This window comes from Hyalella azteca, unplaced genomic scaffold (genome assembly GCF_000764305.2).
Source record: "Hyalella azteca isolate HAZT.00-mixed unplaced genomic scaffold, Hazt_2.0.2 contig15178, whole genome shotgun sequence".
NCBI classification, from domain to species: domain Eukaryota; kingdom Metazoa; phylum Arthropoda; class Malacostraca; order Amphipoda; family Hyalellidae; genus Hyalella; species Hyalella azteca.
Window position 1 is genome coordinate 82,524 of NW_025945038.1, and position 27,241 is coordinate 109,764.

At 39.0% G+C, this 27,241-nt stretch overlaps 1 protein-coding gene across 1 annotated transcript in view; it reads left to right on the forward strand.

Moving 5' to 3' along the window:
• Window positions 1–2,569: 2,569 nt before the first annotated feature.
• Window positions 2,570–27,241, forward strand: part of LOC108664376 (histone deacetylase 4-like) — a gene marked incomplete at its 3' end in the record, with an annotated part of 29,114 nt that continues 4,442 nt past the window's right edge. Inside the window, exons 1-4 of the mRNA XM_047884326.1 lie at window positions 2,570–2,882; window positions 14,943–15,005; window positions 21,792–21,928; window positions 22,370–22,477. Coding sequence (XP_047740282.1) covers window positions 2,867–2,882; window positions 14,943–15,005; window positions 21,792–21,928; window positions 22,370–22,477 — 324 coding nt within the window. The remainder of the gene's footprint in view (window positions 2,883–14,942; window positions 15,006–21,791; window positions 21,929–22,369; window positions 22,478–27,241) is intronic.

Sequence of the window (27,241 nt, forward strand, 5' to 3'; positions counted from 1 at the left end):
CTCGACTCATTGCCACTGGCAGCCAAACATTCTGCCCTTGCCAAGTGAGCCTAAATTATACTCAACCGCAAGCATCTTCATTCATGAGTCCCTACATTCTTGCTTCTCTTGTTGGGAGTAAAAAGCAATCTTGATCTGAGAGTTCGGTGATAGTTATGATATCTTCTAGACAATATTTTGTTCTTTTATAGAACGTAACACGTAGTATATTAGAATATTTATTGACACCCAGTTTGAAGAAATGGTGCTAATATTAGTCGTTTGAAATTAATTAGATTTATGGTATATTTGCCATCCTTTGATCCACGTGTCGATGTGACACGCTGTTCATTAAATGTCGATCTAAATTTATTGTAATTAACCATGCTACATGCAGTTCAGAGAAGCCATGGTATTTTTCATATGGTAATCGCTGCCACATGCAGTTCTGGGAAGTCATGTGGTAATCTTCATTTGGTAATCGTTACCACATGCAGTTCAGAGAAGTCATGGTATTTTTCATATGGTAATCGTTACCACATGCAGTTCAGGGAAGTCATGTGGTATTTTTCATTAGGTAATCGTTACCACATGCAGTTCAGGGAGGTTATACCGCTCTTTAATTGGTAATCGATACCATTGGCTTCCTAGAGAAGGTCATTCTACAATTGACGTCCATGCACGGTTATTCACCGAGTAAATCACAAACTTTAAACTTGACGGCCATTTTCCAATGGAATTATTTCGATTGTTCACTGAATAGTGAACTTAGTTTCTATTACAAGAACTTATTTTAAGCTCAAATTATTGTACATTCGCATCGATGAGTCATGAGCAGCTCGACTAGATCCTTGCTGTGCAAAATTCTCCCTATATGATTATAGAACTAATCTGAACTCTTGAATTAGCGAATTCATATAGGAACGCAAAAAATATAGCAACTTAACGTCCAAAAATTAATTCCAGTGATAACTTTATTATTGGTTGATCTGTGATAGAGTTTTCGGCGAATATTTTCCTCAGTAATTAGGAAATATTGTCAATAAAACTAATATGTAATGCTAGGCTCATTATATGTCCAAGTCTGCCGACATGTTTGCGGTGTGCACTCGAGGCCAGCACGCAAAGGTCGCGGCTCACCAGTCAATATGGAGTGTCTGCCGCGCGGCCAAACTGAAACAAGCCAAGTTTCTGGCAAGGAGGCGCTCTTTAACACTGAAAACTTGAGTGACGTGATTCCTTCACACATGAAATAATTGATTAAGCCATTAAGTATAATTGAAAAAATTCTAATTATTTGTGCGAGGCGTGCAGTTTTCAAAACAGCGGAATTATTTATTCCGGTACTATCATTGGTAAAAATGATAACTCAAAATTTATATTTTCTTTCATGAATTGCAACGATTTTTATTGAACCGCGTCTACGTCGTCCAAAAAGCAGCTAACATATAGTAGCAGTTTTTCGAACGAGTGCAATGACAAAGTCACAAATCAAAGAATTTTCGTTAATAAATTAAAAACAATGTTCTGAAGTCGTCTACCCGTGTTTGACTTACAGAGAGATTAACGAAGTGTTTGCAGAGACAAAATGATTACCGCTTCTGCCAGCTCTCTCGTCTAGCTCTGGGCAAATGCACCTGCGTTAAAGAGACCTGCAGCAACTGAAAAAGAAGGCCCAAGGTTTCGGCATCTCTACTTTCTGGCGAATTGTTTATTCAATCCTATGATTTTCATTCTCGGAATTAACTTAGATGTAGTCTACATTTCCCAATACATGAACTATTGTATCATTTAATTATCATTGTCGGCGATCTTGTTTACATTGCAGCAGTCTATTTATAGACGAAGAGAAAGTTGCTGCCAAATGCACGACGCTGACCTTGGACTTAAGGACTGTATTTCACCATACGGTTTATCTCCTCGCATATTCATTTCTCTTCTTAATTATACGTGATAACCCGCTTTGAATAATTAGTTTTATTAAATGACAATCAGTTATTTCTTAATAATTATGGATGGAATATTGGGTAATTCAAGACGAAGTAATGAATTTATTTTTTACTGCGGCCAGTCGACTAAAAAAATCAAAATACTTATTTTGAACATATTAGGCGAACATTTTCATTCGTCTTCTTTTATGTGGTAAACGAATTTATTCGTAGTTTCTGCGACCTTTCCATGTTCTCTCTACATGTTACTCAATTTTTTAATACTAATGAGGCCTGATGGAATTATATTAAATAAATTGCACGACAATTAATATGGATAATTTTCTTCGAGAAATGTGTGCTGATCTTTATTGTCGTTTTACGAATTGTAAGTTACTTATTGTTGACATTATAGTTATTTCTTGTATAACAGTATAATTATAAATACATTCCGATGATGAATTCAGACAGTATGAATTCAGTATTCTTCCCGAGATTGAACCTAAACATAATCGATCTACCGAACTCAACAAGCATTATCGCTTTTTAACTTTAGCAGACATGATTGAAAAAACTTTTACCGTGGCAACATGGATTACATGACACTCTCTGTGGCTTGCATATTGCCACTTTGGCCAGAGTTGGCAGTTGGTTAGCTGAGACAGCGGTGGGTGGTTGTGTGTTGTGCAAGCTCTCACTTGGATCTTCCGTGTACTGATAGCTGGTATACATGAGCTCAAGTGATGTTCAGTTCTCAGTTAGTTCCAACTGCTATAAATAATGTATTACATGAGCTGTGAATACGTTTTACCAAATCACTCCGCTTGATTGTGTGCAAGAATTCATGAGCATGCAACTGATGCAAGTGCAACTAGACGGCGATTTGGCGTGGATCGTGCTATCTTAGGTGCTATAGATTAGGATCCTATATTGTTGCCTCCTTAACATCAAGTCTGTTAATGCCTCTTTTTGTCGGTAAGTAACAATTTGAGCTATTTGCAATAAGTAAGTTATTTTGTATTTTAGTTATAAAATATTGCCCGTAGACATGATTGGAAGTGCAACACGGCTCCAAATGATGAACATTTGACTTAGTATTAACGCAGATGTATTTTTTGTAAACAACACGGTAGTCGGTACGGTAGGAAGTTAGGAACTATGATAAAGCAAATTCTTCGAGACGTTCGTCATTATTATAATCAATGTTGTTACTCTTTGCATGATTGTCAAATATGGACACAGATACAAATGCAGCAGACTTACCAAAAAGAACTGATGGAATACTAGCGTATACCTGCACCAATGACGAGTCAAAGGATTCTCAAAGAGGTGCTTCACAAAACGAACCATTTCTGTTATTTCGCGGAAAAAAATACAAAATTTTCAACACATCTAATCTTCATTACAATCGAGCTCGCCGAACTTAGAAAACAGCTTGTATTACTATTAGTCTGTATTATGATTAAAGTAGTTTATTGCTTCAAACACAGACACAGTACCACGTTTTATCCGCATGTCCAATAATCAGTTAGGTATGCAACCAGTGTACGCATACAGTTATGCGAGACAGAGACTCTAAAGCTGCATTGCATTACGTTACACCTGAACTTTAGGCGCTTCAATGCGGCTACATGCAGACAGGCTACAAGTCGCCTCTTTACTTTCCAGGAATTATTCTGAATAAATGTACGTGTCCTGTTTACAGGCCTCTATGAAATGCGAAATTCTTTGCTGTAATCTCACTGATAAATAGAGTATCACCACGAATAAAATTTATGTTGTATAGTTGCGTAAATTAGTACGTTTTATTCATTCGTTGAATCGTATTTCCTAAAGTTCAAAAATATTTATTAATTAAGAAGTTGTAATTTTTATGTTTGTCTCTTAAGTTCATCTGCGACTATGATATTGGACCCTCAAATCAGTTGACATAAGTAAACAATATGTACAATTATCCTATTCGATCCATTTTAAACATATACCCCGTTTTGAACGCTTCCTGACATATATGTATGTACCGTCGCGGTGCTGTTCTCTTATACTGAGGTGCTATTCACTATAACTTTAGCTATGCTGCCCTGATACCAGCTAATGCGAGTGCTCTCTGTTATATACCGTGGCTCTCGTAGCTTCGTATACTCCGGCAATTCTCGTTAATACTGCCTATATTTATTCGTACCTTAGCTTTAGCATCGCAGCACTACTTTCTCTTGCTGCTGGGCCTCCTTAATTTGTGCCTCTTGTACTGCAGCACAGTTCATATATTTTGCAGTGCCTTCTTCGTGCCTCAGCTCTTGTACTGCAGCACAGTTCATTTATTTTGCAGTGCCTTCTTCGTGCCTCAGCTCTTGTACTGCAGCACAGTTCATTTATTTTGCAGTGCCTTCTTCGTGCCTCAGCTCTTTTACTGCAGCACTGCTGCCTGGTAGTGTACAACTGTACTATTGTTCTCTGCTCGTTCACTTTCGACCTTGTCAAGGTATTGAGCTGTCCACATGTGACTCTTCTCTGCGAAATTAGAGCGTGTAACAAGTGACTGAATGCATAAATATACATTTTAATTGGTAAGTAATATTAGTAATGTAAACATTTTTACAGTTGGTACAAAGTAAAGATATTGTGATAGCGAGTTGTGAGCGATCGTCTTCCACAGTGCACAAAAATGCCCCCAGCCATATATTGGGCGATAGAGAAGTAAACGTTCTGTGGGGTGCTGGAAATATCGTTTAAACTTGTACATACCTATTACATGAAATTAAAACGTTGTGAAACCTTACAGATAAAATCTAGAAATGTTTTTTTTGAGAATTCTTTAGGTGCCAATCATTGTGTTGATCGATGTCTCTTCGGAGTTCTTTGCGTCTCAATCATAACGTTGATGTCTCGTGAGAATTCGTTGCGTGTTGATAATATCGATGATTTCTTTTGATAATATTTCAATCGCAGCGTTGCGTTGATTTAATTGTTCGCATTGCATCCACTACTTCGGTTATATACCAGCTAATCTATGGTGAGGTGGATGAAGGCTTTAGTTCCTTAGTTTCCTTAGTATTTGTTTGGTACGTAGCAGTCCCAGGCCACGATGGGTCGCCGCCTCTGTCACGATATCATTTAAATAGATTCCAGTGCAGCTGCAAGCCACTCGCCATGTCTCCCGAGCATTGACTCTATTCTCCTCAATTATCAATTAATGTTTCTGCCGGGTGCGCCGCCGTATGTCTGCATTGCATTAAAAGAAATTTTTTTGAGTCAATGAAACCGCGCGAGTACTGACTAGCTTGCATGTCTAGGCATAAGTTGCGTGTTTATATAACAGATCGGTCATTAAAAGTCACCGAGACTAATAGAACACTCGACTCAAATATTGCATGAGCTCTGCGTTGAAATTAACTCTGTGAAATATCTTCGATGTGAAAGGCATGAAAGCGAAAGTTCAATTCGCTGTTAACGAATCTGAGGATGAGGTTAACGTATTTCCTGGCAAGTGTACAGCTTCCGCTGGCTGGATAGGGTGCGTAGAATTGACTGCCTCTTTAGTTGGTTATGCTGAGTACGCACAAGCGATTTTAGTGTTGGTCCTCTTGTGGTTATTCGCTTTGTACACTTTCCCTCGTTTCGCTTAGTTTATTGTTTTGTTCGGACAATAGTTCGGGCCATTGATATCTTATGTTTTGTCATAGTTTATTGTAGCATTGTTCCTCATTGTTGCCTTAAAAGAATATCTAAATTTGACAAAAAATAATTTCCTAAAATATTTTGGACTATATTTTAAGGTCAAGCTCCAATTTCAACTTGATTTCATTATAAAATACAGAAGTAACGTTCCGTGTACATACCTAACATATAACCGAAAAAAACCTTTAGTAAACGAAGTTCACAAGAGTTACAGTAAAATTCAGTGTTTAGAATTTCTAAATTCGGAAAATTTTAGCAGGATTCTAGCGTTTCTGAGTACGTATCATTCTAGTTTTGAGAATATTTGAAAAAACTCATCTAAATGCTTATTACATTTTAGTGCACCTAGGGCTGCATTGTAATCCAGAAAAATATCCTGTTTATTCGCAAAGTCATTTTTTAATATTTTGAAAGATTTGTTTATTTTGAACACAAATTTCCTGTAAAACGTCGAATTTTCAGTGAGCTACTATGTATTCTTTAGTCTACATAAGCGGAACTATAAGCAAATTTATAACGTATTAGTGTATGATATGTTGGTTATGAGCCACTGATAATTCCTTAAAATGCATCGTGTTCAAAATATTCTAAACGTCTAGCAGTGAGACAATTCATATTTAAAGCCAAAATCGTGCAGAATTGGCCCATTAAAAGTAATATACGGTTGTGTGCAAAAGTGAGTTTCAGCGGATGACGTGTTACAATTTAAGTTGATTTTTGTGTCTCGTGCAGTTTTCTCATACTGGATTTTCGGGCATGCAATTTTTTCTGGATAAAAGATATTGTAATCGCACATTTGATTTATTTATGATGCCTGTTAGCGTGCCTCACGTACACGTGAGTTCGTTTCGATTTTTAACTGGTTTACCATACAAATAAAGGAATTACTTATCAAGACCTCAAACAATTTTTTTACTTCAACGAATACAAATTTCCATGCAAATTTTAGGCTACAAAAATGGGTTACGCGGAATAGAAATGAAACAGACCAGAAATAATATAGTTGTTTAGTCCGTAGGACTGCAGTCGTCCCCCGGTGTCAATACGCGTATACTTGAAATCGCTTTCATGTATGTGGCCCAGTGGTTAAAGTTCAGAGTACCAAGATTGGAGCAGAGAGTCGCGGGTTCGATCCCAGCTCTGTGCGCCAGTTTCTGGTCAGAATCGGCGAGGAGGCCGGACGGTTAAGCACAGCAGAATTGTAACAGTGCGTTGCGAGTTCGAGACCACAAAATGCTGTGAATGTTCTGCGATGTTAAGAATCGGCGACAGGCCTACGGCCTACTAACGCTGAAACCGCTATTATTATTATTGTTATTTATGCAATTATATACTTAACCTCGCCTCGGAAGTTGAACATTGCGATGTTGATTATGAGCCCTTGGTGTTGTTATAATATTAAACATGAGCCACTTATGTTAAATATAAGCCATTGATGGATATTTTTACTGGAAAGGAGGATATCCATGTTTCAGATTTGGGTTGAGGCAGGTTTTCCGTTGAGGAAAATGTACCCGATATTGCGGATGGACAGGTTTTTTACGCTGCAGGTGTCCATGAACGGCAGTGCGGTAACCCCAAGTCTAGGACGTGATAGGTGAAATCCGCGGTGGAGAATTGATTGACTGATAGTACTTATTTAATATTCTTATTGTGATTGTTTTGTCAGTTTTCATTGTTTAATTGTTGTTAATTGTTGACAAACCCTAGTCACACTCTTACTGCCGATCGAGTTAATTACTACTGCAGGCTATTTCTGCTGCTTCTCAATAATATATCTTGAAACCCCTCGATTAAGTGTATCGGTTCGGCAGGTGAAGTGCATTATAAATAAATACTTATAATGTTTACAGATATTTATATGTGCGTTTTTCTTGAAAAAAAAACATGTCGATACATGTTTGATTTCTGCACTGTTCGAAATAACGGTTAAAAAACGGTCTGACTGGCGTTCTATATAGTGGCCGGCTGCTCCGTTAAAATAAACCGTTTGTTTTTTTATTTGTGGTACGGTTTCTTGTGTTAAATGGAGGAAAAACAGCGACGCGATGTTTTTATTTCACGGGCCGGTCGGCCACTGAAATTATTATTATAATTCCATTTTCCTGATACCATTTTATTACGTTTTTTTCAAACAGTGTGCTCTCGTAATTACAGGCGTTGTTCTTTGCACTGATGCAGCTCTGCAGTTATAAAATGTAGCCTAAATTGTGAAGACTTGTTCACTGCTCGTATAGTCGATAACTATTTCCTTGTAATTTTTGCAAATGCTCTTAATAACTTAAATCTATCAATTACTATCACATAACTGACCATATATAATATTTTGACTGTACAATAAAGAATCGGAGCCTACATGGTGTGCAAAATAACACTGTAGTTCATATTAAAACAAAGCATACGCATGTAGCTCACCATGTATTCCTAAATATTTCGTTATGAACAAAGAAAAAGACTTCTTACGTCTCTATATGAAGATAAGCATTGTTCTTGCTCCGAAGCAACAGGAAAAATCTCGCGTTTTGCCTCCCAGTTAAAATTTAGGGCAGGGAATAGAGCAGGCCGTCGCCGGCTGCAGAGCCGACGTAGAGACGCGACAGTGTCGCGATAGAGCAGAAATGTCCGCTTTAGAGACGATATCGCCAGCCGCGTATCTGCGCTAATTAGCTTCTGAGTACCTGCCCAGGTGTGCTCTGTCCTGCCGTCACGCAGCCCTTACTGAGCACCGCCTGCTCAAACCTGCCCAACGCCTGCTCTGGGGCGGCTCTGCATGTAACGTGTCGTTTCCCTTACCAAATATACGATTTATTTCATTTTTACCCACGCCTTCTTTAATATCACTCTGAATATCGTGTTGTATCGTCACGTTATATATACTGAGTGACATGACAATGTAGATGCTGAAAACTGGATTTCAATGTGTGAGCCCTATTAAAGATTATTCCTAAAAGTCGAAAAGATAAGCATTACACTTAAATAGTTGTAGCTCATCGAAATCATTTGATATTTTGACTTTGGCTTCAATTCTCGTTGAGTTTGTATTTTGTTTGTCTTTAATGTTTTGTATGATATATGCCAGCTGGTTTGAATTCTTAAACTAAATTGTGTTTTGAAGGTCATATTTTTCATGCATTTGTTCAAAACATCGCAGTCTTCTCTTATTCATCTTAATCTTATTTTAGTCGTCAAAAACGACGTTATAACAATGAACAAATCTTAATTAGTTCTGTACACCGGCTGCATGTGAATGTTGAAACTCTCAACACTGTGGATACCATTGATCTAAAATGCTGTCCTCGATACACGAGTTGGTTCAGGTGTCGAATTTAATTCTGAATAATAAATGAAAATATTTCGTATCGTTCCTCATGCTACGTAATTTGCCTCTTTCTTGTAATTTATTAGTCTAATTTCCTTCGCATGATGTCGGTAGGGCAAAGTTTAAATATCGACTTGCTTTAAAGCATTTGAATTTTGAATGATTGTAATTCGAGTTTCAATTAATCGACGGAAAACTTCTTAATCACAATCTCTATTGTTTTTAAACCTCGAATGCTTTGTAAGCAATTATCTGATCTTCCTGACCGAGACTTGGCACGACGCTGACTCGGTTTACATCGCACGTCTTCGCGCTGAAGGACTCCAGGTAGTCGCGCGCGCGCAGCCCCGCATGCAACCCGACGTCCTACGACGAATTGTTGCAATGGAGTAGCTACCGCCGCCAACAGGGCGTGCACTTTTCCATTATTGACTCACCGTCTAGTGTTCTGGATCGGTCGCTGTGGTCGATGTCTTCACCAGACTTGTGATTTTCCCTGATCATGTCCTTATCACTGGCGATTTAAACGTTCGACTGGATCGCGTCGACGACCCATCGGCGCGTCAGCTGAACGACCTGCTGTCCACCTTCAACATGGTTTGTAACGTGACCTTGCCGACGCATGACATGGGCGGACTGCTGGACATTGTCATCACAAATGATGACCTTCAAATTCAGCCAGTCGACATCATCGAGATCGCAATATCCGACCATCGACTACTTCAGTGGACGGTGCCAGCAGAGCGACCGGTGCCACCGTACAAAACCGTTTCCTGTCGTCCGGGGCGTGGTCTCAACGGCGATGTCTTACGCGAAAAGCTGCAGTCGTCCCGACTATGTCGGCCTGACTCATTGTTGACGCCGCTATTACTGAACAGCCTAGTGCAACTCTATGATACTGAACTGACATGTGCACTCGATAACCTCATTCCTGCTCGCACAGTTCGGGTACCCCAAAAAGTCTCCGACCCATGGTTCGACGATGAATGTCGGGTCTCGAAGCGGGGAGTTCAACAGCTCCAAACACATCCTCTATCGAGCGAACAGACGCAGTAATCCTGCTGATGTGGCCTCCACCTGGTGAGATGCGCGGTGCAATTACGTCGACTTCCTTCGATCTAAAAAGAGTCATTTGACGCCAGAGAGTCAACGCGCAACGCTGCGATCCTCGAGCGCTGTGGCGTTCGCTGGGTAAACTAATGTGAAGAGGTCATACAGATCTTTCGGGTGACGTAAACGTGGAGGAATTCCATGCGGTTTTTGAAAACAAAATTTCTGCTGTGCGAGCGTCGTCAGTTTGATGCTCCGTCGGCAACGTTTGGGCCGTGCCCGTTTGACTTCGACTGCTTGCTCCAAGAATTCACTTGCGTCACAGCAACTAACGATATCATCCCTGCATTGCGCGCGCTGCCTAATAAGAAGTGTGCCAGCGATCCGCTGCCGACGTCATTACTAAAGGAGAATGCCATCAACCTAGCACCTTTTTTGGTCGAACTTGTCAAACGCTGCCTCACTGACGTGTTGTTCCAGAGAACTTCAAATCGGCTTACATGATTCTTCTACTGAAAAAATCAAACCTTGACGCGTTGTGGCCCAACAGCTGAACAACCATCTTCAGCAGTCCGGTCTCATGCCTCGCCTCCTGTCTGCATACCGCCATCTCCACTCGACGGAAACCGCTGTGCTGCAGATGCATACAGACATGTCATTCATGTCATTTGCGAGCAGTAGACCGCGGCGACATTGTGGCACTAGCTCTACTCAACCTGTTGGCCGCATTAGACACGATCAACCACCCCACTTTATTGCGTCTACTTGACGTACGGTACTATCATTCGGCCTGCGCGGCACAGTGCTGCGGTGGTTCGAGTCCTATTTCAGCAATAGCTTCCAATGCGTTCGACGCGGGAACTCTTCTTCTACGGCGTTGTTCACTTGCGGCGTATAAATGGGATCAGACCTCGTCCCGATCCTTTTCCTGTTATATACTGTGGACGTATTGCAAATAATTGATTAACATTGTTTGAATCCGCATTTATTCGCCGACGACATAGAATTTATGGTTACTGGGCACCGGCTGACACTGCAGCGTTGCAGGGCTGGATGTCTGTCTGCATGGACGCCGTCTCAGACTGGGTGCTCTCCAACAGGCTCCAGCTCAATGCATTAAAAACCGACTTAATTTTGTTTGCGACTGCTCGGCGCCAGCATCAGCTTCCGGCCAACTAAGTTCGCGTGGGCACGTGTTCATCATGCCTGCGTCTTCGGTTCGCAGCCTCGGCATTCTGCTGGACTCAGAACTTTTTATTAAAAATCAGATTGCCAAAGTCATCACCGCTTTTTCGGTGGTCTGCGACGAATACGTAGCGTCAGCCGCTGTCTCTCGGGGCCTGTCCTCGAGGCCCTTGTGGTGGCGCTTTATCTGACCAGATTGGACTATGATAATGCCACACTCTATGGACATTACTGAAATCCGTAATGTAAGCTCCTGCGCGACTCATGTGCAATAAACGAAAATTCAACCACGTGACGCCGATTTTAACTGGCTGCGCATGCAGCAGCGCACGCATTTCAAGGTCGGTGTTCTGACGTTCCAAGGTCCTCACGGTCTGGCGCCTCTTTATCTCACGGAATTATATATGTCTGCAGCGCGTGTCGGATCTGCCTTCTAGAAGACGACTGCGTTCGTCATCAACTGCGAACTTCGTCGTCGTACCATCTACACGTCTATCTTGCGTCGGCGACAGAGCGTTCCCAGTCGTTGCCTCCAGAACCTGGAACAGTCTACCGGCTCTCGTAAAATCGGCTCCTTCGTTGCAGGTGTTTCGTCTACGCCTAAAGACGGAACTATTACGTAGAGCCTATGAATCTAGTGTTTATTCATTTTCACCCGTGCTCATTTTTATCGTACTTACTAATTTTTTGCTTGCAATTAAACTTATGTGTAACGTACCTTCGAAGTTCGTTTGAATCAGACGCCATGATAACTGCGTCGTAGAATATTAATAAAGCGTCATCGATTTACAGTTGGGCTTCAGGTGGTTCAATTTTTGCTGGTTCAATTGTGGCGAGTGAATTGAATTGATTTCGGTGGTTCAATTTCAAGCAGTTCGCTGTGCAGTACCATCCTCAATCCTTACATCATTATGCCAACTTCTGGACGTCCTCAACCATGGGCACGCTGATGGGCCGACTTCGTTGTCAACCGCCCTAAAGCCGTGTATAGGCAGGTCGCCATTGCGAGGCCGGAAGGTAACATTGAACTTGAACTTGACCAACGTGCATCTGCCCTCGTTTCAGCAATGCTGTTGTTAAATGCAGTTGCTTGCTACTTGCTGAGGGTAGTGATGAATAAACGGACAATACGGGATCGGGCTATAAAACACATCCAATCGTCTAATGAATGCCCCAGGGGTGAACTCCTCGCCCCCCTCTTAGCTCTTTCGCCAAGGCATTGAACGNAAAAATGACATTTACTTGTTCGTCTGGGATCGCAGTTAGTGTTTTAGCTTCATGTCATTTAGGCATTAGAAGTTGTCTCGCATTTTGGGGAATATTTCTTCCTTGTCATATTTTCCCTTGTAGGACAAGACCTTACCTCATGTATAATTGTACATGCAAATACTTCGTATGTACTGCACATATTTGTTTCTGTTTGTAAATAAGAGAATGCATGAGTGGGCGTTGAGAAATTTTATCTTGTTCCTATTTCTCTGATAAGGAAACAACGCTTAAAATTTCTGTATTATAGTATGATTATAATAATTTTAATTAAATTGAGATCAGCACGGGGAAAGATGTATAAATTTCTGCCAGAAATTGATTGAAGTTCGATAGTATGTTTCAAAGCTAACAGAATACGAAAGCTTGAGCGAAACTAAGGCATATACATATAAGTGATCGTATAAAGTTCAACTTTTATTTTTACGCTGCTTGTATTTTTAAAACAAGTTTTACTGTATAAGTGTTCCGTATATATGCACTACAAATATTAATTTTTAAATACGGCCTTCATATAAAATGTGTTTATTATTTCTCCTGGTGATTGAAAAGCATCTTTACTAGAATGCGTCGTATGTCAATATTTCTCTATTCAGAGATTACATAGTCCGTTATCCGTTGCTCCGGACATCCATTTACAGCGTCTGTGACGATATTCTAGTACAGTCGTGTTATTCCTATCTGTTATCTCGCGTCAAACCGGCCGAGATAACAATTTCGACATTTCCTGTAGCTATTCTTGCATCATCAACAGAGTTATCTTCGAAAATACCTGAAACATTTCGGGGAATCCGCACATTGACGACATCATAATAACCTTCAAGCTGACATGTGAATTTTTATTGAAATTTTGGCCGTATTTCGGCCACAGTTTGTCAGTTAAATTTTGGTGATCAACTGCTAATCTAAGTTGCCTTGATAAGATTATCTTGTTCCTATTTCTCTGATAAGGAAACAACGCTTAAAATTTCTGTATTATAGTATGATTATAATATTTTAATTAAATTGAGATCAGCACAGGGAAAGGTGTATCAATTTCTCCTAGAAATTGATTGAAGTTCGAAGGGTTTTCTCAGATATATATATATATATAAATATTTCATTCTTTAACTTCTATGAATTTCTAATTGTCTATATAGTATGTTTCAAAGCTAATAGAATTCGAAAGCTTGAGCGCAACTAAGGCATATATAAGTGCTGACGATCACAGCACGTTGCATAACATTCATATAGACTCAATGCAAGAAGACATGATCGTATCAACTTTTATTTTTAAGCTGCTTGTATTTTTAAAACAAGTTTTACTTACAAGTGTTCCCGTATATATGTACTACAAATATTGATTTTTTTAAATACGGCATCATAAATATGTGTTTATTATTTCTCTTGATGATTGACCCAGTTAAAATTTAGGGCAGGGAATAGAGTAGGCCGTCGCCGGCTGCAGAGCCGACGTAGAGACGCGACAGAGCAGCGATAGAGCAGAAATGTCCGCTTTAGAGACGATATCGCCAGCCGCGTATCAGCGCTAATTAGCTTCTGAGTACCTGCCCAGGTGTGCTCTGTCCNCTGGTGATTGAAAAGCATCTTTACTAGAATGCGTCGTATGTCAATATTTCTCTATTCAGAGATTACATAGTCCGTTATCCGTTGCTCCGGACATCCATTTACAGCGTCTGTGACGATATTCTAGTACAGTCGTGTTATTCCTATCTGTTATCTCGCGTCAAACCGGCCGAGATAACAATTTCGACATTTCCTGTAGCTATTCTTGCATCATCAACAGAGTTATCTTCGAAAATACCTGAAACATTTCGGGGAATCCGCACATTGACGACATCATAATAACCTTCAAGCTGACATCATGTGAATTTTTATTGAAATTTTGGTCGTATTTCGGCCACAGTTTGTCAGCCAAATTTTGGTGATCAACTGCTAATCTAAGTTGCCTTGATAAGAAGAAATGCTGGGGTTGGCGACATGGGTAGAGTATGGACACACCTTGCCAGGAATATAGACGAAATAAGTGATAGTTAACGTACATTGGTGTTAGTATTTTATTGGTGTTACATTAGTGCATGTACGACAAAATATTTGACGACTTAATAGCCTGGGTTATCGACGCCTTCGCGCAGCATCGGTTCTGATTAAATGAACTGTAGGCAAAAATATCGCGCTGGCTTTCAAGCAGTCCGTAAGTTTACCTCGAGTGACCTTACAGCAGGCATTAAATTCGATTTAAATACTATTTAGTTACATGCCTTTCTGTGATCAGTAGTTGCGTAGTGACTAGCTGAATTTTTCTACTTATAAATTTTCCTCGTTTGCACATCAAACAATATTTTGACTCATATGCGCGCTTGTCCAGTTAACAATTAAGTTCACAATGGGAATTCTTTGCGCAGCGCGAATTATATTTCATTCAATTCAATAAATATGCTAGGGTTACATCTATGTTTAATTGGTACACATCGCATTTTCGGTGTACAAGATGTACGCTAATAAGCTACCTGATTAACCTTTAAATTTCTCTGTTACAGGTTTCCAAACACCTGCCCAAGTGATGGAAATCAACTCTATTAGCAATACGGTGGTCAAAAAAGGTGAGTACAAATATGTCATGTGATACCAAAACATTTTTGATCGCATGCTATTTTTTTATTGCATCCCGTATTATTAATTCAGTGAAGCGAATGCAAATTGTCGAAGCTATTTAAATAGTTTATAAGAACAGAAGACAGATCTCCCTTCCAGTTCATTAGTAAAATCAACTTGTGCTGAATCTCGTCAAAATAAAAAAAAAATTACACGTCCACATGACCTAGAGTGACCAAAGGGTTTTCTTGTAAGCGCAGAATGCTCTAAATTAAATTCCAAAAGTAACTTCGATCTTTATCTATGTTCATTTATATCAGCATAGAATTTAATACGAACTTGATTCACAGCTATTTTTACCTCATGCTTTTGTACTGCATGAACCCACGCCCACTCCGTCCACGTGCTGCAAGAGGACTTACGCAATTGTGAGCTCGGGTTACATTAATCTTATTGGTTGACTTAGTTTGAACTCTGAATTGTGATTGGTTGATGCATTTGCTCGTGGAATTACAATGCTTGGTTCTGCCCTATTGCCAGCTGACTAAATAAGTACACCCAACTTGCTCTAGAGATAGGGCGTTTTAAGTGAATATTTTTCGTGATAAAGCTTTTTTAGAGACTTGTTAGTGTTCATAAGTCAGCAGAACTGAAATAGAAATGTTTTCGGTTATTTTCCTATGAAAAGACGTCATCGTAACGTCATGCTTACGTTTCTCATATTTATTTGCGGTCTGCATGCGTCAAGCTGACTCCTGGTATTTAATGATGACCCGGCAACCTTCAAATTGCGTCGCGGACGGCGAACCGCTGCTGTTGGTGCTGGTGCTGCTGCTGGTGCTGGTGCTGCTGCTGGTGATGGTGCTGATGCTGGTGGTTCTGCTGGTGATGGTGCCGATGCTGGTGGTTCTGCTGATGCTGTTGCTTCTGCTGATGCTGGTGATGGGGGGTCCTGCTGATGCTGGTGCTGGTGGTTCTGCTGATGCTGGTGCTGGTGGTTCTGCTGATGCTGGTGATGGGGGGTTCTGCTGATGCTGGTGATGGTGGTTCTGCTGATGCTGGTGATGGTGCTGTTGCTGCTAGTGCTGCTGCAGGTGCTGCCGCTGTTGTGCCAACGGGCTAAGTACTGTAAATACACCTAAAGTTTTTAAGATGTGTATGAGCTGCTCGAATAACAAATTACAATGATGCATCTTTTGTCACATGCCGATGTGTGTAGCTGCTCTTGTTGGTTGCTACATGTCTCATGTCGTGTTGTGTTTACCAATGACATCCGTAGTCGAGGCATCTCATGTACGCTAAAATGGTGCTGACGTCACTCAGGATCGAGGCAGGCGTATAAACGGGAAATTCCTTTTACATTGATTTAACCCCGGCATGCTAATAAATGCACCTTATCTTTTGATGGACAAATAATATTTACTTAACGACTTTCATTCGCCGAAACATGATGCAGGTGCCATTTTCTAATGCCGAAGTAACCATAGATACAAGACCAATTAAGTGCTCGCTGGTTGCCGTTTTTTAGTGGCGTGCTCTGCCCTGCATGGATATTATGCTTAATCTTGCCCCCTCGTGGCATACCTGAGAGTGCAACGGTGTCTAGCGAGCTCTGGGTGTTTCATTTATTGCTCGTTCTTTTACTTGAGGCTCTCATAAAGATGGCCGCCGTATATTTGAACAATAAGCATTTTAGCCTATGTTGAACTTCCAGATGAAGATTCTAGTTATTGGTTAACAATTTCGACGTGCATTATGCAACGAAACTGGCCACTCTTGAGTTTTTCCGTAGATTTTAATGCATACGTTGATCATAACTGTTAAAATATGAATAAAATACAAAACAGCAGTTCGTTGATAGTATTGTGTGTGTTTTAAAGCTGTTATACCGGTATATATGTGCGAGGAATGATCTTAATTATCTTGTGTAATATAAACATATGCCAATTTTGTTGTAAATGCCAAATTCGGTGGAATATTGTTGCATGATTTGTACAATGCTATCTCCTATGGTGAAATGTTATGAATACTATGGAATAGACTATTGTTTCTGTCCAATTTTCATTTGGTTCGATCATTTGAATTTTCGTCGAATTTTTGCAAGTTGTTACCAAGCATAACGATACAAGGCACAAGCGAAGTGATTCATGCAAGCAACACATTTTCTACAGGTACATAACTCGTCGTCAATGCTTTTTATACCATATAAGCCTGGTAACGAGAGTTCTCAGGTCAACCTATTGTCTACAGATACATTTACCGTTGTTGGTGCTAGTCGTATCTGAATGCATGACTATACAGTATATAATGTTCAGTAGACAACAGGTTCGATGGCTCAGCTGCTCGAGACGTCAAGATCTGTATTTTGTGTAACAGCCGATGCAGCTCCTTTATTTTGACAACTGTTTCCTTATCACCTACATGCACCATATCATGTCCAGGTAAATCTTACAACAGCGTTTGTTGCTGCCATCTCCACTAGGGGAGGCAATGCATTTTAATGGCATTCAGCCTTTAGAATTCGACTGCTTAATGTTTGCAATTTTGCACCATTATTTTCGAGTAAAATCGAAGTACATGCCCGAAATGTTTTTTTCTAGTGTTTGCGAAAGCTAGTAGATTGTAATACCATTAATCTAATGCGTAAATTAGAGTATATATCGATTTACCAATAATGTCGGATGATGTTAATACAAACGCTTGAAAAATGCGGTTGTCACTGACTTATATACGTTGCTGACAGTTGAGTAGGTATACTATTTTCGTCGCTGACACTTGATCGACATCTGTCAACGACGAGCCATTATTTCTGACGTCTTCTATTGAAATTTACGATCGATTTTTCGACTTGTGGAGGACTGCAAACGGAGGAATTGAGTGCGATGCAAATCAGGACGTACCCTTTGTAAAATTAGCAACTGTTTTCATTATGTTGAACGCATCAATCCTGTGTGTGTGACTGGCGTACGACTGCTGCTGGCAGGCTATGAGTAATGCATGTGTATCCCAAAAGTCGGTTCTGAATAATATATCATTGTTTATGTTCTTTAGTATATTCGATGTGATTTTGTTCTGTGATTGTCGAATATCGCAGTCAGATTTATCTGTTTCTGTCGGAAATCCCTGCCATTATTTCAGGTTTCATTCAATGAAGTATTACGTACTCTGTACCCTCAGGATGACATGGACACGTCAACCTTACATAATTTTTGATTTTCTGGCCTTTGGACACTTGTGTACTCTACTCTTATTAATCTGATCGGCCGACATCGGCCTACATCTACCATTGCATTAGTATGCGTCCTCTGAACATCAGTGTCGCACCGCGGTATCTGTCCTGCTCAAGTATGCCAGGAAGTGCAGTGTTAAATGCCTTGTAGATAGCAATTTTCTATTTGAGTTTGAACGGATCTATTTTCAATGATGAATTCAGAAACGCGTTTCAACAGTTTCTTGATCACGTGGCATTAATTGTTCCTGTAATGTGGTATGTCATGAGAGGAAAGTAGTCTCTAATGTATGGATTTGGTGAGTTAATGTCATATCGCTATAACTTTTAGTATTTTTATTTTGAGTTATTTCGATTTATTTTTTTTTATCTTGATACGAGTTAATAACGTTGTGTAGAGACAAGCCGAATTTAAGATGTACGGTATATATGCATCTCTGTACTTATTCAGCCTGCAACATAAATATTTAAGCAAAGATTAGATGAATTTTTTGTATTACAGAATTGAGTACTGATGAAAATATAATATGGAACGATTATATATCTATTCTACCGCAAACATTCAGTCCAAAGCTCACGTTTAAAGCATTTTGAGAAATCTATTATATTTATTCTGTAAAAATATTCTGTGAACCCTAAATCGTATCTAAATGTTATTTTGAACTCATTTGCTATCGACTGGCGTGAAAAGAAAAAAAATTGTTTTAATTTCCAAGGTGAGTATAGAGTTTCATCAAGGTGACCTCCTCTAAATGTGGCGTAACCCCAACGAACAATATTGTCACCGTTGTTCAGTTATTTTAATTTACTAATAATCTTTTTTTTAATTAATTCATTTATGGCCACATCCACCGTAAACTGTATGCGAAGACGTCGCATACACAATAACTACAAACATACACACACACAAACTATTGTGCACAATAGTTTGGATGCCCCTGGTTATCGGTCCATGTTTCACTAAGTTATTGTCCTTTTAACATACACACACATAAAATTTTTCTGTACTGTTTAAGCGTTTTTATTTTATTTTATCATATTTCGATATTATCCGAGATCTAACTCTTTACAGAATGCACATGCACAGTTTGTGTTTCGTAATCTTACAGCAAGTATTTGAGAAGACGTCAATGGGTACACCACATGAACCCTAAATTTGAACATGAACCCACAATTTTCTGAATTCCTTTTGCTGCTAGACGAACCTTCAAATAAAAATGTTTAAAAGGCACGTGTTCGTTATGCTAATGTTTATCTTATGCAAATGTATGCGGCTGGTCGTTTTGACCTCTGCAAGATCCACAGAATGCCATGAGTTGAGAGACCGTTAGTCAGGAGAGACATGGGGCACTTGATCGCGATTGCGATTAGTAAGATGTGGCTCAAAATTGACTTCATTTAAGACCTACGAACCTCGTCACGGACGCCGAGTTCGAAATCGTATAATGCTCTGGTGGACAAAGTTCTAATATAAACTGGTTCTTGAGGCCTATTATTTCGCATCTTAATATTTCCGGAGTAAAGGAAAACTCTGCAGATTGATGATAGTCACACTCTTTTAATATCATTTATACCATGTCACCTGCAGATTGATGCTATTCACACACTTTTAATATACCATTTACACCATGTCATTTCTTTTCTTTTTTCTTTCTCTTTTAATACCATGTAATTTTTCTACAAAATCTCGAATATCAGTCAGATATTCTCAGTACTCACTGTATGTGAGTGACAGAGAGCGCATTTTCTCGTCGACGAAAACGTGAAGTCGCGGACGGAAAGACGGACGGACAGACAGACGGACGGACGGACGGACATGGCTAGCATAATAGCGCATTTTTGCATTTTTCCATATATGAGAAAATCGCTAAAAACGAAACTACTTCCAGAATTTCCCTGTCAACGGTTGCCCATGGCTCCCTCCAACCTAAGATACACTGTATATACCTATATATCGTGTAGGACGCATGCAGTTGCTCCAGTAAATAATGGCTCCCCAGGCCAGATTGAGGCGGATCTTATTTGTCAAGGTCGTCAGCGATGAAGATCGTCTTTAACACGTTGAGTGCAGCTCTATATACCCACCGCGGTGTGTTGCAGGGGCTTTTTTCCGGACAAAGTTCGCGATTTAGTTTTTTTTAATTGCGTTGTTCGGCAAAAATTTATGATGTCGGTACTTCATTATTAAATTTTAAAAGTAGGAAAAAAATTGCAAATTTAATTTTTGAATCGGAACCTACAAATTTACTCGTAAAAATATTTAATTATTGGCCTTTTTTCCTTAAACCTGGCCGTTTTTAGGCCATCTGGTAACCCAGGTGGCGAGTGCCGCACTCAGCGTGCTGTTTAGCCTTCTGTATGCTGATGCATTAACCGTCTCCAATGTTATTCGTATCTAGCGGCATGCTATCGAGAGTTACTGTCTGTAGTTTACGGAGAATTCGCGACATTTCGTAGGAATATTTATATATACCAGTCCTATATATGCGGCATGGTATCGAGAGTTACTGTCTGTGGTTTATGGAGAATTCGCGACCTTTCGTGAGATTATATGTATATATACCAGTCCTAAGTATATTTATTCTTTGCGCTCAATGTCCTTCTTTGCGCTCAATTTCCTTCTTTGCGCTCAATTTCCTTCTTTGCGCTCAATTTCCTTTTCTTTGCGCTCAATTTCCTTCTTTGCGCCCAATTTCCTTTTCTTTGCGCTCAATTTCCTTCTTTGCGCCCAATTTCCTTCTTAGCGCTCAATTTACTTTCTTCTTTCCTCTGAATTCCCTTACTTATTTACCCTAAATTTACTTACAATATGATGCAATAAATGTCAAGTCGGAGCTCCAAGTAAAGATATTTCAGTTGACTATACTGTATACCGAATACATTTTTAGCCGTAGGCCAGGGAGGACGGTACAGCCAATATGGGGTTTTACGATTATTACCTGGTGTCTAATTTTAACACATGAAAATGAAGAAAACTTGAAAAAATATAACTCAGAGTATACTCACTGCAGTGAGAGACAGAGCGCAATTTCTCGTCCGTCTGTGACGTGAAGTCACGGACGAACATGACGAGCACAATAGCGCCTTTTTTCCATAAATGAGAAAATGCGCTAAAACACAAGCAAACACAAGAGAATATCGGATCGCAAAAACTGAAAGAAGGAGAACAATATTTTTCCTCATATTTGAAGCTAAAGCCTGTTTTCTTTTATTGGGAAGATTCAAGGTAAAGTAAAGTTATTATTGCCCTATGGTAGACTTAACAAGCTTACCAGGGTATGATTTTCTCCACCGCTAATATCAAAAGTTAATGTAGCAATGTAGCTTCTCCACCGCTAATATCAAAAGTTGATGTAGCTAAAAAAACGTGGTTTCCCAACAGTAATTAATTTATGCCATCATGCAAATCATCTCCGTATCTTTTATTTATACACAGAACTAGAAAATCGTACAAAGTTTTCGCTGGATATAGTGTAAAATTTCGCGTGTACTACAGAGTTTTCGCTGAAAATAGTGTAAAATTTCGCGTGTGCATTTGTCTCACATTCCCCTGATCATTGTGCAGAAGTGAACAGTTCCCCGTCATCTTCCCCTCGGGGCGTCTCAGAGCCCCTGGACGGGGACCAGCGCCCCCCCGACGCGGGGGGCGGCGTTGACCTGGCGACCCTCAGCCCCTGCGACTACACGGCTCGTCTGCTGCAGGTGACTGAACGCTCGTCTGCTGCAGGTGACTGAACGCTCGTCTGCTGCAGGTGACTGAACGCTCGATGACTGAACGCTCGTCTGCTACTAGTGACTTGACTGAACGCTCGTCTGCTGAAGATGACCTTCTATGGATGAACACATACTCGGAAGCCTTTGTCAAACCCAGACGAAGGTCACTTATGGAATCGTATTCGTACTCGTATCAATATTACAATATTTATACGATTATACGTTATAGCTTATAAATATTACTGGTACGTTGTACCTTAATGTTGCCTGCGCTTTTATATTAACTTATCATTCCCTAAAACAACTTATTACCTTCCACCCGAGAATTAGGTTTCTTATCATTTTTTTTTTTTTGTAAATTTGCTACCGAAAATTTTCTACTTTTTTCATTAATGCTTATGGATTATTGTGTTTTTTTTTTGGGTGCAGCTGAAAAGGGAGCAGCAGGTGCAGCAACAGCTGCTTCTCCACCAGTACCAGCAGCAGCAGCTGCAGCTGGCCGAGCAGCATGAAAAGGAACTTCAGAATCATATCAAAGTGAGTTTCACTACACTTCTTTAACAAGTCACTTGACTTCATATTGCTCAGACTTGATGAATTGATGTTTTATGTAACTCATAGGCATTACTTTCCGTTATTTGGACCACTAACCCCAATAATCTCGGCTAAATTTTACTATCTGCTTCTAATGTTGTGCTGCAATGCGAGGAATTTTACGCGGTCGTTACGTGTTCAATGCCGTGGATCGACCGCATCTGTAGGTGAAATATAGATGGTACTGTCATCCCACGTGGTATAAAGTTTATTAATGTAATATGGGGAGAGTACAGTCACTCATCGAGGTACGAAGTTTATTAATCTAATATGAGAAATTACATGTCATCAAAATTGCGTTACGAATTGTAAGCTTTAAACGAAATTGTTTGCCTGGAAACCGAACATGCCAGGAGGTCTTATGCTAAATCGAACGATCGTATAAGATTGGCTTCGAACTTTGAAGAAGTATAAAAATTTTTGTTAGTAATAAAGCAAAATAGTTACTCTCGGCTATTATATGGCCGTGTATTATCTGACTCGGCCTGAGTGTCTTTGCATGCTCTATTGTTCAACAAAATACTTTAGCATCATTCAGCATCGACCTTGCAGGCTGAATTGGGCTCTTGATGCACCATGGAACGAATTTGTAGATGTCCAGTGTTGTCAGGCGCATCAATCCTGCTCTTGCACGTCGTCTTTTGTTCGGCAGGGACCTGGGCCTATACTTTCAAAAAAAGTTAAAGAGATCGTAAGTTCATCAGCCAATCATTGACGGCCTTTCAAGCAAAAGCCACCAATCATAGACAAGAAAATAGAGCGTAAGTTCTTACGTTCACTTAGCGAGTTTTGTTCGGCAGGGACCTGGGTCCAGAATATCTCTGCATTCAATTTCGTCTGTACAACTGATATTTCAGAATCGTGTATTATTTCATTTATTATACGACATGCATTCCACGTAGACTAAAAATAGACGTAGGTTCCTTTGTCGAATTTGATTTATGGTGTCGTTCTATTTTTGTAGCATTCCTTTTTGATAGTGCAGTCGCTGTGCGTGCAGGTTTTAAGGTTTATTATAGTCCTAGCCACAAGCATTTTACCCATTTTAATTTTTTTACTCGTCGATGCAAGGCTACAGATGCTAACAAAATGGTTTATATAACGCCAAACAACTGCACGTGCTATTTTTTTCTAATCAATCTTACGTTCAGAATACAGAAGTGCGATCAGGAAATAAATAACTAAATTTATTTATTTATTTTAGTTTCATCTAAAAAAGTCGTGCAGTGTGTAAAAAATTGATTGTGAGATTGCAAGTATCAGCTCTAATCCCAAATTGGATACTGTCGGACATTAGTGCACCGTTTGCGTTTGTTGCGCTATTTTCTGAGTTATTCGTATCAAAAATACCATTATTCTGCACGACCGTGCTCGGAATTTTAAGCTAAGGTTTGTTCGTATCTTGAACTGTTTTGTTGCATCAATTGATTTATAAAGTAGAATGAAAATTTTAATCTTCAAGCGAAGAAGCGTCGAAGGGTTTGAACGAAGCAGAGCAAACCTATTTTATAATCAACCTATAAGAAGTTTGAAACAAATCGTATTACAAATTTAAATACTGAAGTAAATGAATATGTCAATTGTGTTACTTGCATAACAAATTGGAGATGGCAGTAACTCAGGAATTATCAGTGATATATATGCACAGACTTACCTTGTATAGATAATAAAATATAGTCTGCTTTTATTGTTATTATTATTTATTAACTCAAAAGAAGTCGCGGTTGTGACTGTAGATATTACGTTTCATACAATTCCTGTATTTATTCACTTCACAATATTACTAAGATTTGCTGATTTTATTTGAAATAAATTTCACGAGTTACTCGTGAGTAATGAAAACTCTCGGCAAATATACAGATCAATAGTGAACACGCGTTGTTTAATTTTTACTATGAATTTTGTAAAATTTTTGTTGTAATTAAAATTTTTCTTGTAATTAAAATTAAAATTTTTGTTAAAATTTTTTTGTTGTAATATAATAAAAGACTGTGATGCGATGCCACTTGTGTGGCGCATTTGTTATGCTCATTAAAATACTGAATAATATATTGAGCTTCATTAAACGGATATCTAATTTGTGGGGCCACATGTGAAGCGTAGCAATGATGTGCACTGAATATATACGACCTGTAATTAATGAGCTTCAATACATATGGAATTGAGGTTTTTGCTGATCTCCATGAAACAATAGAGCTTCTTTATATATAATAAATGCTGATGTTGTATACTGCTGCAGGTGCGGCGTATCCATGATACGTTCTTAATGCTCTATGAAACAATAAAGCTTCTTTATATATAATAAATACTGATGTTGTATACTGCTGCAGGTGCGGCGTATCCATGATACGCACTTAATGCTCCATGAAACAATAGAGCTTCTTTATACGTAATAAATGCTGATGTTGCGTATACTGCTGCAGGTGCGGCGTATCCTTGATACGCGCTTAAGATGCATCACGTTACCATGACGACAGCTCCTTATAGCCTAGTCGTGCGAGGCATTCAGTTCTTTGTTTTGTCCCTCCATTCATTCGCATATTCTTGCTTTTCTTTGCTTTTCTTCAACATTCATTTAAGTTCCATCATTTGCGTTTATGGTTAATGAATTTTTAACCTAAATTGGCATTGGCTCGCACTTTTCCTATGAATATCCTTTTCTAATCCTTATCCTATCCTTATCCTATCCTATGACTAGCGCAAAGGTTATTGTGTTTTTGTATCCTACTAATTTTCTGCACATAATTTCATAAATGAACTTTACTTCTTATCGTTCTACGAAACAAAATCATAATTAAACATTGCCGTCTCTTACTTCTTTCATTATAAAACCTAATGATCTTCCCAAATAAATTTTTTACGAAAATTGATTGTTATTGATTTGTGTAATGTGCTTAGTGCTTCTAGTGCCGCGTGAGCACTTGTTCGCTTATCAAACGTATGAAACATCATATTATACATTTTATTTATTTATTATATTTTATAATATTACTGCATTTTGCATCGATCAGAGTTAATTTGTGGTGCCAAGAGTGTGCACAAGTGTGGTCAGATGGTGAAAAACTCTAAGTTATAAATTTGAATAAATGCCTGTACCTAAATAAACTTACTAGCATGACAATTATTAAAATGATAAGTTAGTATAACACTTGTCTTTTCTAAATGTTCATTTCTCTTTATTCCCTCCAAAAATTTTAATGTATGAATTCATGCGTGTTCATTTTTCTAGAGCTAGAAGGCATTTCTAGATTTATTGTGGCTAATTTTACTTCACATCGTACCATTTATTGATCATATTTATTGATCATATTATTGATCATATATCATAATTTATTTATTGATCATAGTATCGGACGACCACAACCTATAATGTGTTAGGCTATCATTAACATTATTGCTATCACGCATTAATTTATGTATAATATATAATTATGATGCAAGTTATTGCGTTGACTAACACGTTGATATTGTAAGTTGTAATTTGTGAATTTTAATTTCTGAATTTAAAAAATCTATAGCGAGCGTGAAATGTAATGGTTGAGCTATATATACTAGCTATCAGGTTTGAATCGCAATGAATCGACACTTGTGTGATGGTGCCAGTTGCGCGAGCTCACGTGAAGTGAGTAAATGAAAATTAAAATGAATATGAATAAGTACTTTTAATCATTGTAATGATGAGTAAATTGAAACTCAAATGAAAATGAATAAGTACTTTTAATCATTGCAGTGGACTGATTAGTTAAAATTATTATTGTTGTTGAATTAGGAGAGGTGCGCAATTGAAGAACAGATGATTATGCCGGGGTTTATCAATAAATATTAATGATACGAATCATTAGTAATTAATCATATTAATGATAGGAATCATTAGTAATTAATCATATTAATGATAAGAATCATTAGTAATTAATCATATTAAAGATAAGCATCATCAGTAATTAATCATATTACTGATGAGAATAGAATAGTTTATTAGTTAAGGGTAAGATTTATACAGCATTGCGCAGGTCGATCATTAATATAGGAATATAAGAAGAATTTGTAAACACTGAAAACAATATACACTTATAAAACAACTACAATTTAAACACTGAAATAAGAACCATTAGTCGATTGATTCACCATCGTGGATTTCATCTATCGTGGCTGAGGTCTGGGCCTATACTTTCAAAAGAAGTTAAGAGATCGTAAGTTCATCAGCCAATCATTGACGGCTTTTCAAGCAAAATCCACCAATCACAGACAAGAAAATAGATCGTAAGTACTTACGTTCACTTAGCCAGTTTTGGAAGTATGGGCCCTGGAACCTACGTAACATCTGCGATAGTGAAGGATAACTGTAGTGCTGTGATCAATTGTCTTAATAAAGTGGTGTTGTGAAATCTTCGATCAAATTGTTATACGATTCTCACATTCCTCCTGCTCAAGACTCACTGCTCACGCATTCCTCCTGCTCAAGACTCACTGCTCACACATTCCTCCTGCTCAAGACTCACTGCTCACACATTCCTCCTGCTCAAGACTCACTGCTCACGCATTCCTCCTGCTCAAGACTCACTGCTCACACATTCCTCCTGCTCAAGACTCACTGCTCACGCATTCCTCCTGCTCAAGACTCACTGCTCACGCATTCCTCCTGCTCAAGACTCACTGCTCACGCATTCCTCCTGCTCAAGACTCACTGCTCACACATTCCTCCTGCTC